This window comes from Rhodnius prolixus, unplaced genomic scaffold (genome assembly GCF_049639745.1).
Source record: "Rhodnius prolixus isolate KJV_2025 unplaced genomic scaffold, Rpr scaffold_6, whole genome shotgun sequence".
Classification (NCBI taxonomy): Eukaryota; Metazoa; Arthropoda; class Insecta; order Hemiptera; family Reduviidae; genus Rhodnius; species Rhodnius prolixus.
The window spans coordinates 27,130,314-27,143,160 of record NW_027411634.1 but is presented as its reverse complement, the minus strand read 5'-3'; the positions used below and the strand labels follow the sequence as shown (position 1 = coordinate 27,143,160).

Sequence of the window (12,847 nt, the reverse complement as noted above, 5' to 3'; positions counted from 1 at the left end):
TTAACTCCCATGATTTTCTTTTAAAGCTATTTACTTGATTGATTTTGTTTTGTTGCATGGAATTCATTTTAAAAAGATAGTCAACTTCAGTATTATATATGTTGACTGTAAGAAAATATTTCGAAAAAAGCTGACTAGACTGCTATCCCAGAATCACATTATATTGTCAGCGAGAAATTTACCACCCAATTTGATGAATCAAACTCACGTTCATATTAATTCTTTTGACAACTGCCTCTAAATTCATCGTATTCGGAATTTTCATAGAATCCCACATAAATTTTGCCTTGAATATTATACAAATGATTGATATAATCATTACATATGTGTACATGTGCGTAGTGTAACCGAGAAATACCGAAATTGAAGAATGTCAAGATTCACTTGATGAATGTTGAAATTCACCAAATACGTTTGTGAAAGACCAAATATTTGGTTTAAGTTGTAATAAGTTAGGATTGTATAACGTCAATCACATAAATAAGTTTATTATTAGTATAAAAATATTTTTCAACGTTTTTAAGTTATACTTAATTATTAAAACACATTATGATGTATGCCAAAATTGGAGAAAGCTTTAAGTAACAGCACATGAACTTAAATTCAACTTAAAACTGTTAAAATTAAAACTAAAGTACATTCTAAACGAGAAAAGAAAATACTACCAATAATAAACACAATTGTGTGATTGAAGTTTTACAATCTTATTTATAGCAACAATTTAAGCCAAATATTTGGTCTTACTTAGACGTACATATTTGGTGGAACTCAACATTCATCAAGTGAATCTTGACATTCTCCGATTTCGGTCTTCACTGTAACATACAACTTCAAAGTGTTGGAATCACTTTCGAAGAAATCTCAAAAAACTGTGAACCTCTTTTCGACTAATTTTCTTCCAAATTTGGAATTTTACTGACATATTTATTAGGTTAATATTTTACAGGCCATGAGGCCTTAGAGGTAAGCCTCTGCCCAACTCTTACCTAAAAATGCTCTCATAGAATTTCGTCACACCAAACAGAAAATGTTTCAAGGGTAATTTCCTGGTACTGAAGTTTCTCTCTTATGAACAATATTTTTCTTGCTCTTAAAAGTAACCCCTGATTTGTCGCCAAACAACGGCCTGAAGAGGTAAACTAGCAAAATAGGTACCATGCTGGTAGGTCAAATTCCAACCCTTTGGATGTAAGATTGTAAATGTAAAATATTTCTAGTTAAAAATATGTCATTAACTTTTAAACGAAATCCACAAGTAAAGGTTTAAGGACATGTGGTTCAGTTAAGGAAAATGAACAGTGGAGGATACGTCACTACGAGCAATTATTCTCCCAAGTTAGTCATTTAAAAGTGCAGTAATTAGTTAATCTAATTTTCCTCGTTGTAGCTCTATCAATTTTTTTAAAACTGGAAGAAAATGCTAGAAAAACCTACATACGAGCCAATAAATAGTTACAGTATAATCAACAGTTTTTCTTTCAGCGTAATAAGTGAAATTACCTGGGTTGGAATGGAATTATTTATATTAAAATCATTGTTAATTAAGTAAATGGAATATGATAAAATATTAATCAATTTTTATTGAGAGTGATGCGCTGAGTAATTTAAATACGAGTGCAACTAGTTATAAAAAAAATGCTTCGATAGATTCAACAGATTCGTCTCCCTGAACTAGTAAAATTTAAAGGAAGGTCCAATTAAATAAAATAAACATAGCCGAAGAATACCGATGATTGCCGACTATATTCGGGTAGTTGCAGTTGAAGCAGATAGTGGAAGGTAACAGGCCGCTAAGGCACCGTAGGTTCTAACCCACGTTAGATCTTTGTGTTAGTGACCAATTTTCTTGGAATTACCTCACTAACACAAAGATCTTACATGGGTCAGAACCCATGCTGCCTTAGCAGTCTGTTACCTTCCACAATCTGTTTCAACTGCAACTACCCGAATGTCGTCGGCAATCATCGGTATTCTTCGGGTCGGTTAATATTTAATTTAACTTCTGTTTTAGTTTATTGGTTTGTTAAATCGTTCTTTATTTGTTGTTTACATTAATTAAAGTGATTTGAACTAATATTTTACCACTGGATTCTTTAACAAACTGAAAAAAAAATTCGATGTAATAATGCCGATTATTTAAGGTACAATAAATTATTATTAAAAGAAATGTGTTTCTAGAAATATTCAATTTTAATTTCCCTCTTAACGTATGCATTGCCGGCAGAACCACAAAAATTTGTTCCTTCACAAAAAATGACATTTTTCCAAAAGCATGAAAATTCACCCCTATATTCTATTTTAAAAGCAGATCTCTAAATACTATTCAATAAAGCCCTTGTAAATGGTTTTTTACAAAATCTTGGTCTAAGGCCAGAATTTGAATAATCTACCTTTCCTTCATTTGAGGTGTATCAAAGTTTTGTAACGGTTTCTGCGGTTAGTAATATTCTCATGATTCTCTGTTGGTTTTTTATTCCCTTAATTTGCTTAATGTAAACCCTTTTCTTTGTTGACAGTTAATTGATTTTTGTCTGTTAGATCAGCTTCTAAAAAACAATTTGGACTGGTTTCTAATGCATACCAATTTTGATCAAGGAGATACAATTTAACATAAATATGAATCGTTTTGAGCAAGTGATGCTTTTCTGAGCTGTTTTGGATTTTCACCTTCATGAGAGAACAAACTATCATGATATTGTCCAGCATTGCTGTTTCAACAAACGAACAGGTATTTTTTTAAGTCGATTAAAAGAAGATCATAATCTCTAAACCGGCGATAACTCTTTACTGGATGAATTATTTTTTGAAGATTTCCATACTGATTGATTGGTGTTGTAAAATTTGTATATTTATATTTTATATTCATAAATCAGTAGGTGTATTAAACTAACATATTTTATTAATTAAAACTGTCTGGTAGGATAGAACATTTATGTTATATATAATACATTTAATACATATGTATTGTTGATATTTCCAGAGGTGTGTTAACTTGTGAACAGCATAAGGTAGTTCCTGAATTTGGGTCTATAAAGATTTTAAAGAAATAACAGTAAATGTGCTTCTGCTCGTCTCTAAGCAATCATTCATAATTTGATGTTTATTCTACAAAGATTATTTATAACGCCTATTCAGTATGTATAGAAATTTATTTAGATTTGCGTACCTTAAATATGAAAAAGCAGATCTACAAAAGTATGTTGATCCCTAACAAAAGTGAATTATTGCAAAATTTATATTTCCAAAAAACTATGAAGTCCTATTAAGTGTGTATCTGTAGAAAGAGCCGGTCAAAGCTAAAGTTCCTTATTTTTTTTTAAAAAGTGTGAAAATTCTTGCAATATGAAGGTCGAGCACTGATTGTTAGAAGACGGTCCTAGAGTTATCGTTTGACAAAGGTATACAAAATGCTTTTAAGAAGACCTCTTCCATGTAATGATTAGCATTGAATCTGTATTATACAAAAAAGGTTGCAATATTTATGACATACTGTTGTGACTTCGAGCGGTAATCTCATAACAGTACCTTTTATCCATATTCTTATCGTCAGTTTTCGACCAATTGCTTCACACAACAAAGAAATCATCACCTTTCTTGGCACGACTGGAGTCGGCTGTGTCAGCGGATTTCTTTTTTAAATTCTCAAAAGTGTATTAATGTATCTAGATAAATTATTTGTATAGGGACTGTTCAAAATTAAACTTACCTTTTTCGTGTTTTATATTAAACTTTTTCAGTTTTATGTTAAATATGGCTCGCAGAGTAAGCGCAGACATAAGGTTTAATTATAAAGTCGATTGGTGGCAGAGTGTCACTTGTATTTCTAGGTAGAAATGATGAGCTATGATTGTGCAAATGAAAACAATGGTTTTGTAAGTTGTAATGAGAGAGGAAGCGTGGAAACATAGTATGTGATAATGCGCCCAATAATCTGAATTGATAAAGAGAAAAAGTTAGTATTTCATTATTTATAAAGGAGCTAAAATCAGATGTTAAAGTATAATGGCTGCCGATTGCATCGAATGTTCCCAAGAGTGATAAAAAAAGATTACTGAAACAAAAATATTTATTGTGAAAATTACTTTGGTTAAGGTTAAATGCTGTTAAACGCCAGTGTGGCGTTCAGCATTCTTGGTCCTACTTTGCACTTACCGCAAACATCTAAGATGGTAAGATATGTGACATTCTGAGAGGATGGCGCGAACAACTAATCTGACTAATTTAGAATCAACCAAATCGTGAAATTCTCTTACAATGACAAACTTAGTATTAATATCGGGGCTGAGCGTCGGTCAGATTGAACCACAATTAATAAAAACGTTTTGTGACATCTATTGAACATTACACGGAGCCCGAAAAATTAAATGATAAATCCCAGAACAATGTTTGCGGTTTGTTGGACGAGCTCCATCTAGCCTGAACCGTTGGGTTGCCTGCAGGAAAGTGTTGGGTCAGCACATTCAAGTTACGTACACCAATTAATCGTGACGTTTAAAAAGAATGGGCTCATAAAAACATTGTTTTCGCCACAATTTACTAATATATTAAAATTGTATAATTCATATTGACTAATATTGTCATAGATGATACATACTATTTTGAGGGCATTCTTTCCAAATTCCAATATTCTGCTAGTTGACAGATTCATACTGCTAAAGCTGCCTGTTATAAGGACTAGTGCTGCTTTCTGCTGAATGTCCAGGGGCCAAAGCTTGTTATAGTATTACATGAAAAAATCCTGAATCAACAATTAAAACTGTACGAGATTTTCACTGCATTACATTTTGTCCATCTTGCAATCGAACGTTTGTGCTATAAACCTTTGGAACGCTGAGGCCGAAGGAGATAGTAGCGCAAAAAGAACTATTAGGGAAATTCCTCATCCTCTTTAGGAGGAGAGGGTTCGCTTACTAGAACTAAGAAGGGGCTGGCACAATAAGTCTTCTGTGGCTGCGGTGCCATGGGGCGTAGGTCCCGTCCCATCTACTATCTTAATCTTAATCTTGTCCATCTTAATACAAAAAGGAAGTGGAATTATTTTCGGGAAAGTACTATATTCAATCCACTGACATGAAGGGTACGTTTTCCGAAGATTAGTGATCTTCATGATGTGCCTGACCTATCTGTTAATGTTCCTCAGCAGAAGATATTTTGACTCCCGCCACTGGATACCTAGACCACATGTAAAGGTGCTGTATGTTCAGATATATTCTATATTATAAAAAAATTATGTAGTCTTTAAACAGTATTAGAAGATTAATGCAACGAGGGTTTTTAGTTCATTAAATGAATGTTAACTCTTGTATAAGCAAGAAGTGAGCCCACGAAAACATGAACCAGAAGGTTATTGAAAGATGAAGGTTCCAGATTGAACCAGCTTCGACAGTGCACACATTCAAGCTGGAAGGCAACTCCTAAAATTGTCCTACTACTTCTCGGGGATATTAACAAAATATTCATTGCATATTTACTTAAACTGAACATGAAACCCTTTTTTTTGTTTTAATATAAAGTAAAACATTAAAGAGTTTTGACGATATGAACGACTAAACTTTGTCTTAATGGAAATAAATAACAAAAAAATCAGGAGCCATAAATCACGTAATTCTATTTTTATTTAAATATAAACTTCTGAGATATTTTTTTTTTTTTTAATCTTTAAAATTTTTATTAAAACTTTAAAGCTATCTTCCAAGACTTCAACAGGGGGAAAAAAGATTATGAACAAAATAAGATAGAAAGCTATCTTTGTCGTAATTCTATTTTTATTTAAATATAAACTTCGCAAATAATTTTTTTTTTTTGATCTTTAAAATTTTTATTAAAACTTTAAAGCTGTATTTATAGTCGTAAAAATATTATTTACACAGAGAGGAGAGAAAAGAAAGGAAAACAAAAAAAATTGAATTCATGCAAGAGTTTTTCTTAAAAATTGTACATTAGAACGACCATACATACAACTTTCAAAATATTAATTGTTAAAAATCTGTTTTTGTTTATTTAAAATTTATTTATTTATACAAGATGGTTATATTTTTGTCCTTTTTATTTTTGGATCACATAAAACAAAATGAACGAATATATTTTCATTTTTTGTGTAAATAAACAAAGGAATTTAATAAATATTTTCTGTTACCCTCAAGAAGAGTTTATTGATTTTTTGACAATTCCTTTGTCTTATTCATCGATTTGGATTTAAACATTTTCATTTCTTTTTTCATCTACTAATAGCCTTCTAATAACAATAAGGAATGGAAATCAGAAACAAGATATATTTTGTTCAGAAATTGTATAAAATGTAAGAGTTTGTGTTCATTTTCTTTTCTTTTTTTATAAAATTCTTAATATATATACAGATAAAAAAAAAAGAGAGAAATTATTAATTTAAAAAATGGCTAGAAACAAAAAATTACAATTCACTAAATACGGGAAATGTTTGTTTTTTTTTTGCCTAGTCCGTAAAATTTTCGCGAGTGTAATAAACAAAAAAAATCTTTCTTTAGAACGTTAGAAGAGTACTATGACTTCAAGGTGGAAAATTTCAACTGCAATATTACAGCTTTTCGCTTTCCCACTGCATAGGCTTTTCAGATTATACATCTACTCATGTTGTACCGATAATTTCTAAAATTATGTTTAAAGAGTCAAATGTGCTCACAACAAACTTAAAATAAGATTGAAAAAATTAGATTACGGGCACTTCAGCCAAATCCTAATTTTATGTTCAACAATGGTATGTGGCAATTTTTTTTTATAAGTATACGAAAATAATGCCTGCCTGCAAAAACTTTGAATAAAAAAGAAAATCATAATAAAAATTTTTGTTTCAATTATCAGCAATCTACTCATGGTTATTGTTAACTTATTGGGTCAGTAATTTCATCGTTTTCTCACCAAGTACCCTAAGATCTAGATTTAAATTAACTTTAACTTGTTACTACCAGATTCATCAGTGGCAGTATAGAAAGAGAAAACTAAAAACTTAAAAGCCGAGCGGCTGTATTAATAAATTGTAATATGGCATGATAAGTTCTTCAAAAAAACTTTCAGACCACTTTTAAGATTAGTTTAGGAACATATTAAAGGTGAACTACCAGTAAATGAGCATGCCAATTGTTCAGTCATTTCAGTCAATTGATTGAGATAGATGGATTATATAGATGATCCTATTTGTTTAGGATAGTAACTCACGTATGTAAACAACATGGTTTCTACCTTTTCCATAAGAGCACACACAATAGATCGTACTAAATGTAAAAGGTAATCGGATAAGTTCCCAATGTTCTTTGGATGCTCATATAAATCTGCTTGAAACCTAAAAAACTGCAAGAAATAAAAATCAGGGTAAACAAAGCCTATCATCTGTAAAAATTACCTCGAAGACATAGAACTCTATATCCACTGTTCTTACATTAACAAGGGCAAATAAACCTTCAAAGAAAACAACGATTGTATTAATTTAAAACAAAAAAAAAAAAATTCTTCAGAGAAATGAAAAATGTATTTTTAAAAATACACAAATATTTTTTAATTAATTGATGATCGGCTATTTTAATTCAATAATTACAAATTACCTATTTTATGATAAAAATATTTAATTTCTATTTTTTTTAATTTTTTTTTTTATATATTTTTAAAAATTAAATGCTAGGTGTTATGTGATAATCGTGAAGTATGTTTTTTTCTTAAATTAACAATACTAAAAATTGTATTTATATTGACTGATACTTGGATCATACAAGGCTATCTTCCTGAAAAAAAAAAGTTCGAAGTTTTGGTATTTTATTTTATATTTTTTAAGTTATAAAATAGACTAATAATAAATGTGATGTTTTAAATACTTATTCGAGTGTTTATTAATAAACATAAATTAAATATGAGTATTTGTTTTTTTTACAAAATACCGTTATTAACTATTTGAGCACTAACTTGAGAATAGATAGCCTGAACAATCTTAGTATCAAATGCCCATTAAGAATAAATGCTAATAATAATTATTTAAAATTATAATAATACACATTTTTACAGTCGATTGTCACATAACACTGGAGAAATTAAAATAAAAACATATATATTTTAAAATTATACCAGTTCAATTAAAAATTCTTCCATTAAAAAGGTGCTAAGTAGTTTTCATTAAATATCCTATAGAAATGGTTTCCTCTTTTTATATTAAAACTCATATGAATTGAATGCATATTTTACAAATTTTCATTGTCTTAAATAAATCTTTTTAATTATTATTTTAATTACCTATTTTTGTTTTAATAAATGGAAGTGTGGCTGAGAAACCCAGGTACATGTGCAAAGTTACATTAAAATAAATTACTATGCATACAGATTATTTATAAAACATTTATAATTTGTAAATTACTTAAAAAATTATATTTAAAAACAAAACAAAAAAAAAAGCGTCCACAGTTATTGAAATCTGCTTTCCTCGTTAACAATTATTAACGAGGATACTGAATTTTCATTTTTATTCAATTTGAAAAAAATTATCCTGCGGAATTTTATAAAAATACTTTTTGCGAAAAAACCAGTGTTTTTTTCCCCAAATAATTTAATATAGGACAAGGCATGAAATCTAGTCAGTCATGAAATTAGCAAACAATTTCTACGGTATGGGCGCATAAATTTATAAAAGCCCAGTTTTTTTCGGTGTAGCAACGGCATGACTTTTGCCCTGGAATTGTTTTATTCATATGTTGCGGATTTGTTAGGAACATTATATTCTTTCTGCACTATTAAAGTTGTAAATGCTTCAGTAACTAAATACTTCTATTCGTCTTTGTAGGTTGTTAATAAGATCTTTGGTCAGTAGGGTTACATTACTCACAAGGCAGAGAGATGAAAGACACCATAAAGTTAAACTAGAAACAAGCCACAGTATCTTCTTGCAATTCAAAGAGAAATTATTGTAACTAAAAGGTGGAAATACTAAAACGTTTAGAAAAATCGAGAAAACGTATCAATGACAGAGTAATACGGCTAACGTTTAAGCGTTAAATAAACGTTAATTCTCCTGTTACAAAGCACGAGAATTTTCAAATGTAATATTCCTGATCATTCATACCTATAGACTAAGGAGTTTCAAATAGGTATAGCAGTAAAAATCTGAGCATGATTTCATCCAAGAAGCCCAGTTCTTGGCCTCCCGTTAAATATTAGAGGTTTAGTTTGGTTTTCTGGATCTAAAAACCTAGATTAATGTCGAATATTCGACAACAGAGAAAAATCAATCATAAAGAAAAGAAACAGTGGAAATGCAAAAGTGCACTTCTTGGAGAACTAGTAAGAACATTGTACACTCTCAAAAAATATTACCATCATCATAAGTTTTCATCAGTTGTTGCATTTTTATCAAAATGTTGTTTCATAAGAAAAAAAAAAGTGCAGAAGTTAAATTACTAATTAATTTGCCTATATTACTAACAGATATTTGATTCAACATTTTCACATGCCCAGAAACTTCTTGAAAAACACCTTACCACCAGCTAGACATTTTCACCAAAAAAAAAATATTAAAAGGAGTTTACAAACTAATAAAATAACTAATTATATAGGATAAAGTTAGAAACCCAGCAATTTGGGTAGAGGACTATTCGAAGCGAAATTATCTGAACTGAAGGTCACAGGTCTTTTATCACTTTCAAGATGCTTCTGCACTACATTGAAAATATTTAGTTGAAGTAGACAATAGTAAAGTAGAAAGAAAAAGCTTTTTCCTATTTTTTTTTTTTAAGAAATGCAAAACATATCACAGAAATACAAACAAATCCTCAACATACAGGGCTAGGCTTCATACGTGGCCACTATTTGCTCTAATAGAATTTTAAACATTATAAATAATATAGTACTTGTCGCTACAAACCAGAAGATTAAAGGTTAAGATTTTCAGTAAGGGCTAATTGTTAAGCTTTTTCTTGTTTTATAAGCAATCTGCTAATGCATCATCACTAGGGAACTTTTTCTCGATAAAATAATTTATTTAGTGGCATTCTACCAGGTTTGGGCTCCCCTAACTTTAAGATGGATCGAAAACGGAGTGTATTGCCAACAAAATAAAGTAGAAAAAAAAATAAATACAACCAAAATTTTTCGAGAGCAATCTAATTAGCCATATACTCTCTATAAAAATGCACTAGTTAATCAAGAATTTTAGAATATGGACTAAAAAATGAGACCAGATGCCATGGAAAATATATAAAAATGTTTTCCAACACTGAGGACTTAATCGAATATGTTTTAGCCATAATTTGTTCCCAAACATTTTAATTATAATTATTTGATGGAAAGCGTGAAATTAACGATAAGATTAGGTAGCATTGAATTTCTAGTTTCAGAGAAATGATATAAGTAAATGTTGACAGAAACGTCTTCTAATAAAACTGAGAAAAATTATATTGTCACACTTAATAAAGAATTCCTGTATTTTGTTTGGTATCTTTTGTTATTATTTTCTAGTACATAATTCAATTATAAATGTAGATTCATTTCTGAGGTCATCATTTTTTTAAAAACCTTCAAAACAGTCCCCGATCACAGGCAGCAGTTTATTACCTTCTGGCTAAAAAGATGAATTAGTGTCTTGGGTCTTTTATGATTTTCAAAAGAGGACCACTTAATAGACCATTAAATAGTGATCACATCTGAAGCCTCTCAGGTACAATTAATAAAAATAAAAAAACTGTAACTTACTTTCAATCAATATAGAGGACCCTTATTTAAATTTAGGCGACCAAAACTAAAAATAGTCCATATCTAACAAGCTCTTTCATTGAATTTGGGGGCATTAACGTTAACAAAAATTTTTAAGTTTTTTTTTTTCCAAATTTTCACACTATTTAATCAAACAAAACTAAATTTGAAAACAATACTACTTGAACACTGTAATTTTTGTTTTCTGCAAGTTCATTTTTCATTAAAAAAAAAAAAATAATAATAGTAATAAATAAATAACTTTTTTCTTTCTTTCTATTCCTTAAAAATTTCTTTAAATTAATTTCATACAAATCTTTTTCCTTCGCACATTTTTCACAAACAATAATTAATTTTTAATTTGTTCTTTATGAGACAACCCAAACTTATCACAATGTCATTTTTTTTTTTTTTAAATTTTACGAATTTAGTTTATTGTAAATTCTATTTTTGTATTTTATTTTTCAAATTTACTCTCTGTGATGTTCACCTCTTTTCATTTCTATCTTTTGTTTTGTATTTTGTTGCTATTAAATCTGGCTAAGCTACCAATAGATAACACTATGTAAGAATAAATATACAGTAGTAAGAGTTTTTTTTTAAGTTCTTATCTTTCACATACAATATATACACATACTGCTCAAAGACACGCAGTACTCATGTATACATATATATATATATAATATATATATATAAATCCCGACTACGCTAGTCGCAGGCAAAATATTTTGGTTTAGATAAGCCCTTGTCGTCCAGGCTTTTCAAACCTTCTTTTTTTTCAATACTGATCTGCCACCGCTTTCTTGATCTGCTTTTATTTTCTGACCATTTCTTTAGCTTATATTTTCACTATTTTATATATAAAACAAATGATGAGTTATTGAATACCGGACTTTTTTATTTTTACTTTTTTTTTTTTTGTTAAAAATGAGACTTTTTTGTTTACAAAAAAGAAGAAAAGAAATTACATACAAATAAAGAATTGCACATTTATACATTTTTGTTTTGAGGTTTGGTTTGCTTTAAATTAATTACTTTTCATACTTTTTATGAAATATTCTTTTTTACTGTTATGTACAAACAGGGAAATCATTATGGAAGGTGGATTGGCTGACACAACGATTCTTTTTAAAATATTTATACATAACCAGCCGGCCTGAACGACTGGTACCTATATATTTCTTATTTCCTTTTTATACATACACTTACATATGTATTTTTCAATTAAAATTTACATATGTCTGTGAAATGGTAATGCCTGTGAAAAGGTAATGTTTTTAGAAAAATTATTTTCAACAAGTATAATTTTTTTGTACACAAGAGAAGGAAGGTATTTTGTGCATTATCTTGTCTATGAAGGCCTTGTTTTTAGGTTTTTTTATTAAATTGTTCTTCATATTTGCAGTTAGTTAAAAAACAGAAACACACTTCTTCTCTCTTCCTTCAATATATCTTCTTTTTTTTTCTTTAACACTTCTTGACTCCCTTTTCTAAATATGATTTATTAATTTCTAACTTTTGCTAGGAGCACTACACTTGTCACACATTTTTACACACACCATTGTTCAGTGCCGTCGCTGCATTAGACTGGTCAAAAAACTGTTAACAGAAAAATTAACAAATTAAAGTTAATGGAAAAATATATTACTATCTTAAGGATCATTTAATCATTTACTGGATCAAGATTTCAATGTTCTTCAAAACGATCCCCAAAGTAATGTTAACTTCAACAGTTATATTTCAGGATAATAGCACGAGATTTTTTCTTACATCAGTAATTTGTTTACCAGTATTCAGAAAAAAATCAGAACAAGTATAAAGGCAATTAAGTAGTTACACAATTTGCAAAAAGAAAATACTTCCTAACAATGCCCTCTATCTACAAATTAGGTACAAGCCCATTAAATAATTTCACCTACACAATGTATTTGTAATATTTAAATAAGATTTTGGAAGTTTTTAATAATCGTTTTCAAGATTTTAGCTTTGGAAATAATTGGCCAAAAATTCTATGGTTAAAATATTTAGCAAAATGGCTTCGGAGGTTGCATTGTGAGATTGTTGGATTTCAATTCACCCGTCTTGATTGGAACGAATTTAACAAAATAATGAACGCTATAAATCATTTTTATGATAAAATATCTAA

General features: G+C 29.3%; 1 protein-coding gene and 1 long non-coding RNA gene across 9 annotated transcripts in view; one reads left to right on the top strand and one right to left on the bottom strand.

Annotated features, from left to right (window-relative positions):
• The first annotated feature begins 1,863 nt into the window (after positions 1–1,863).
• Positions 1,864–7,046, top strand: LOC141460125 (uncharacterized). Its single transcript, XR_012461746.1, has 3 exons — positions 1,864–2,141; positions 2,539–2,728; positions 2,981–7,046. It is a non-coding gene; the product is annotated as an uncharacterized lncRNA (long non-coding RNA).
• Chi (LIM domain-binding protein 2 Chi) overlaps positions 6,436–12,847 on the bottom strand; it is a 323,078-nt gene continuing 316,666 nt past the window's right edge. For all 8 annotated transcript variants that reach the window (XM_074139795.1, XM_074139800.1, XM_074139797.1 and 5 more), the window contains one exon: positions 6,436–12,300. In XM_074139795.1, the coding sequence (XP_073995896.1) occupies positions 12,241–12,300 (60 nt within the window). In that variant the 3' untranslated portion in view covers positions 6,436–12,240. The remainder of the gene's footprint in view (positions 12,301–12,847) is intronic.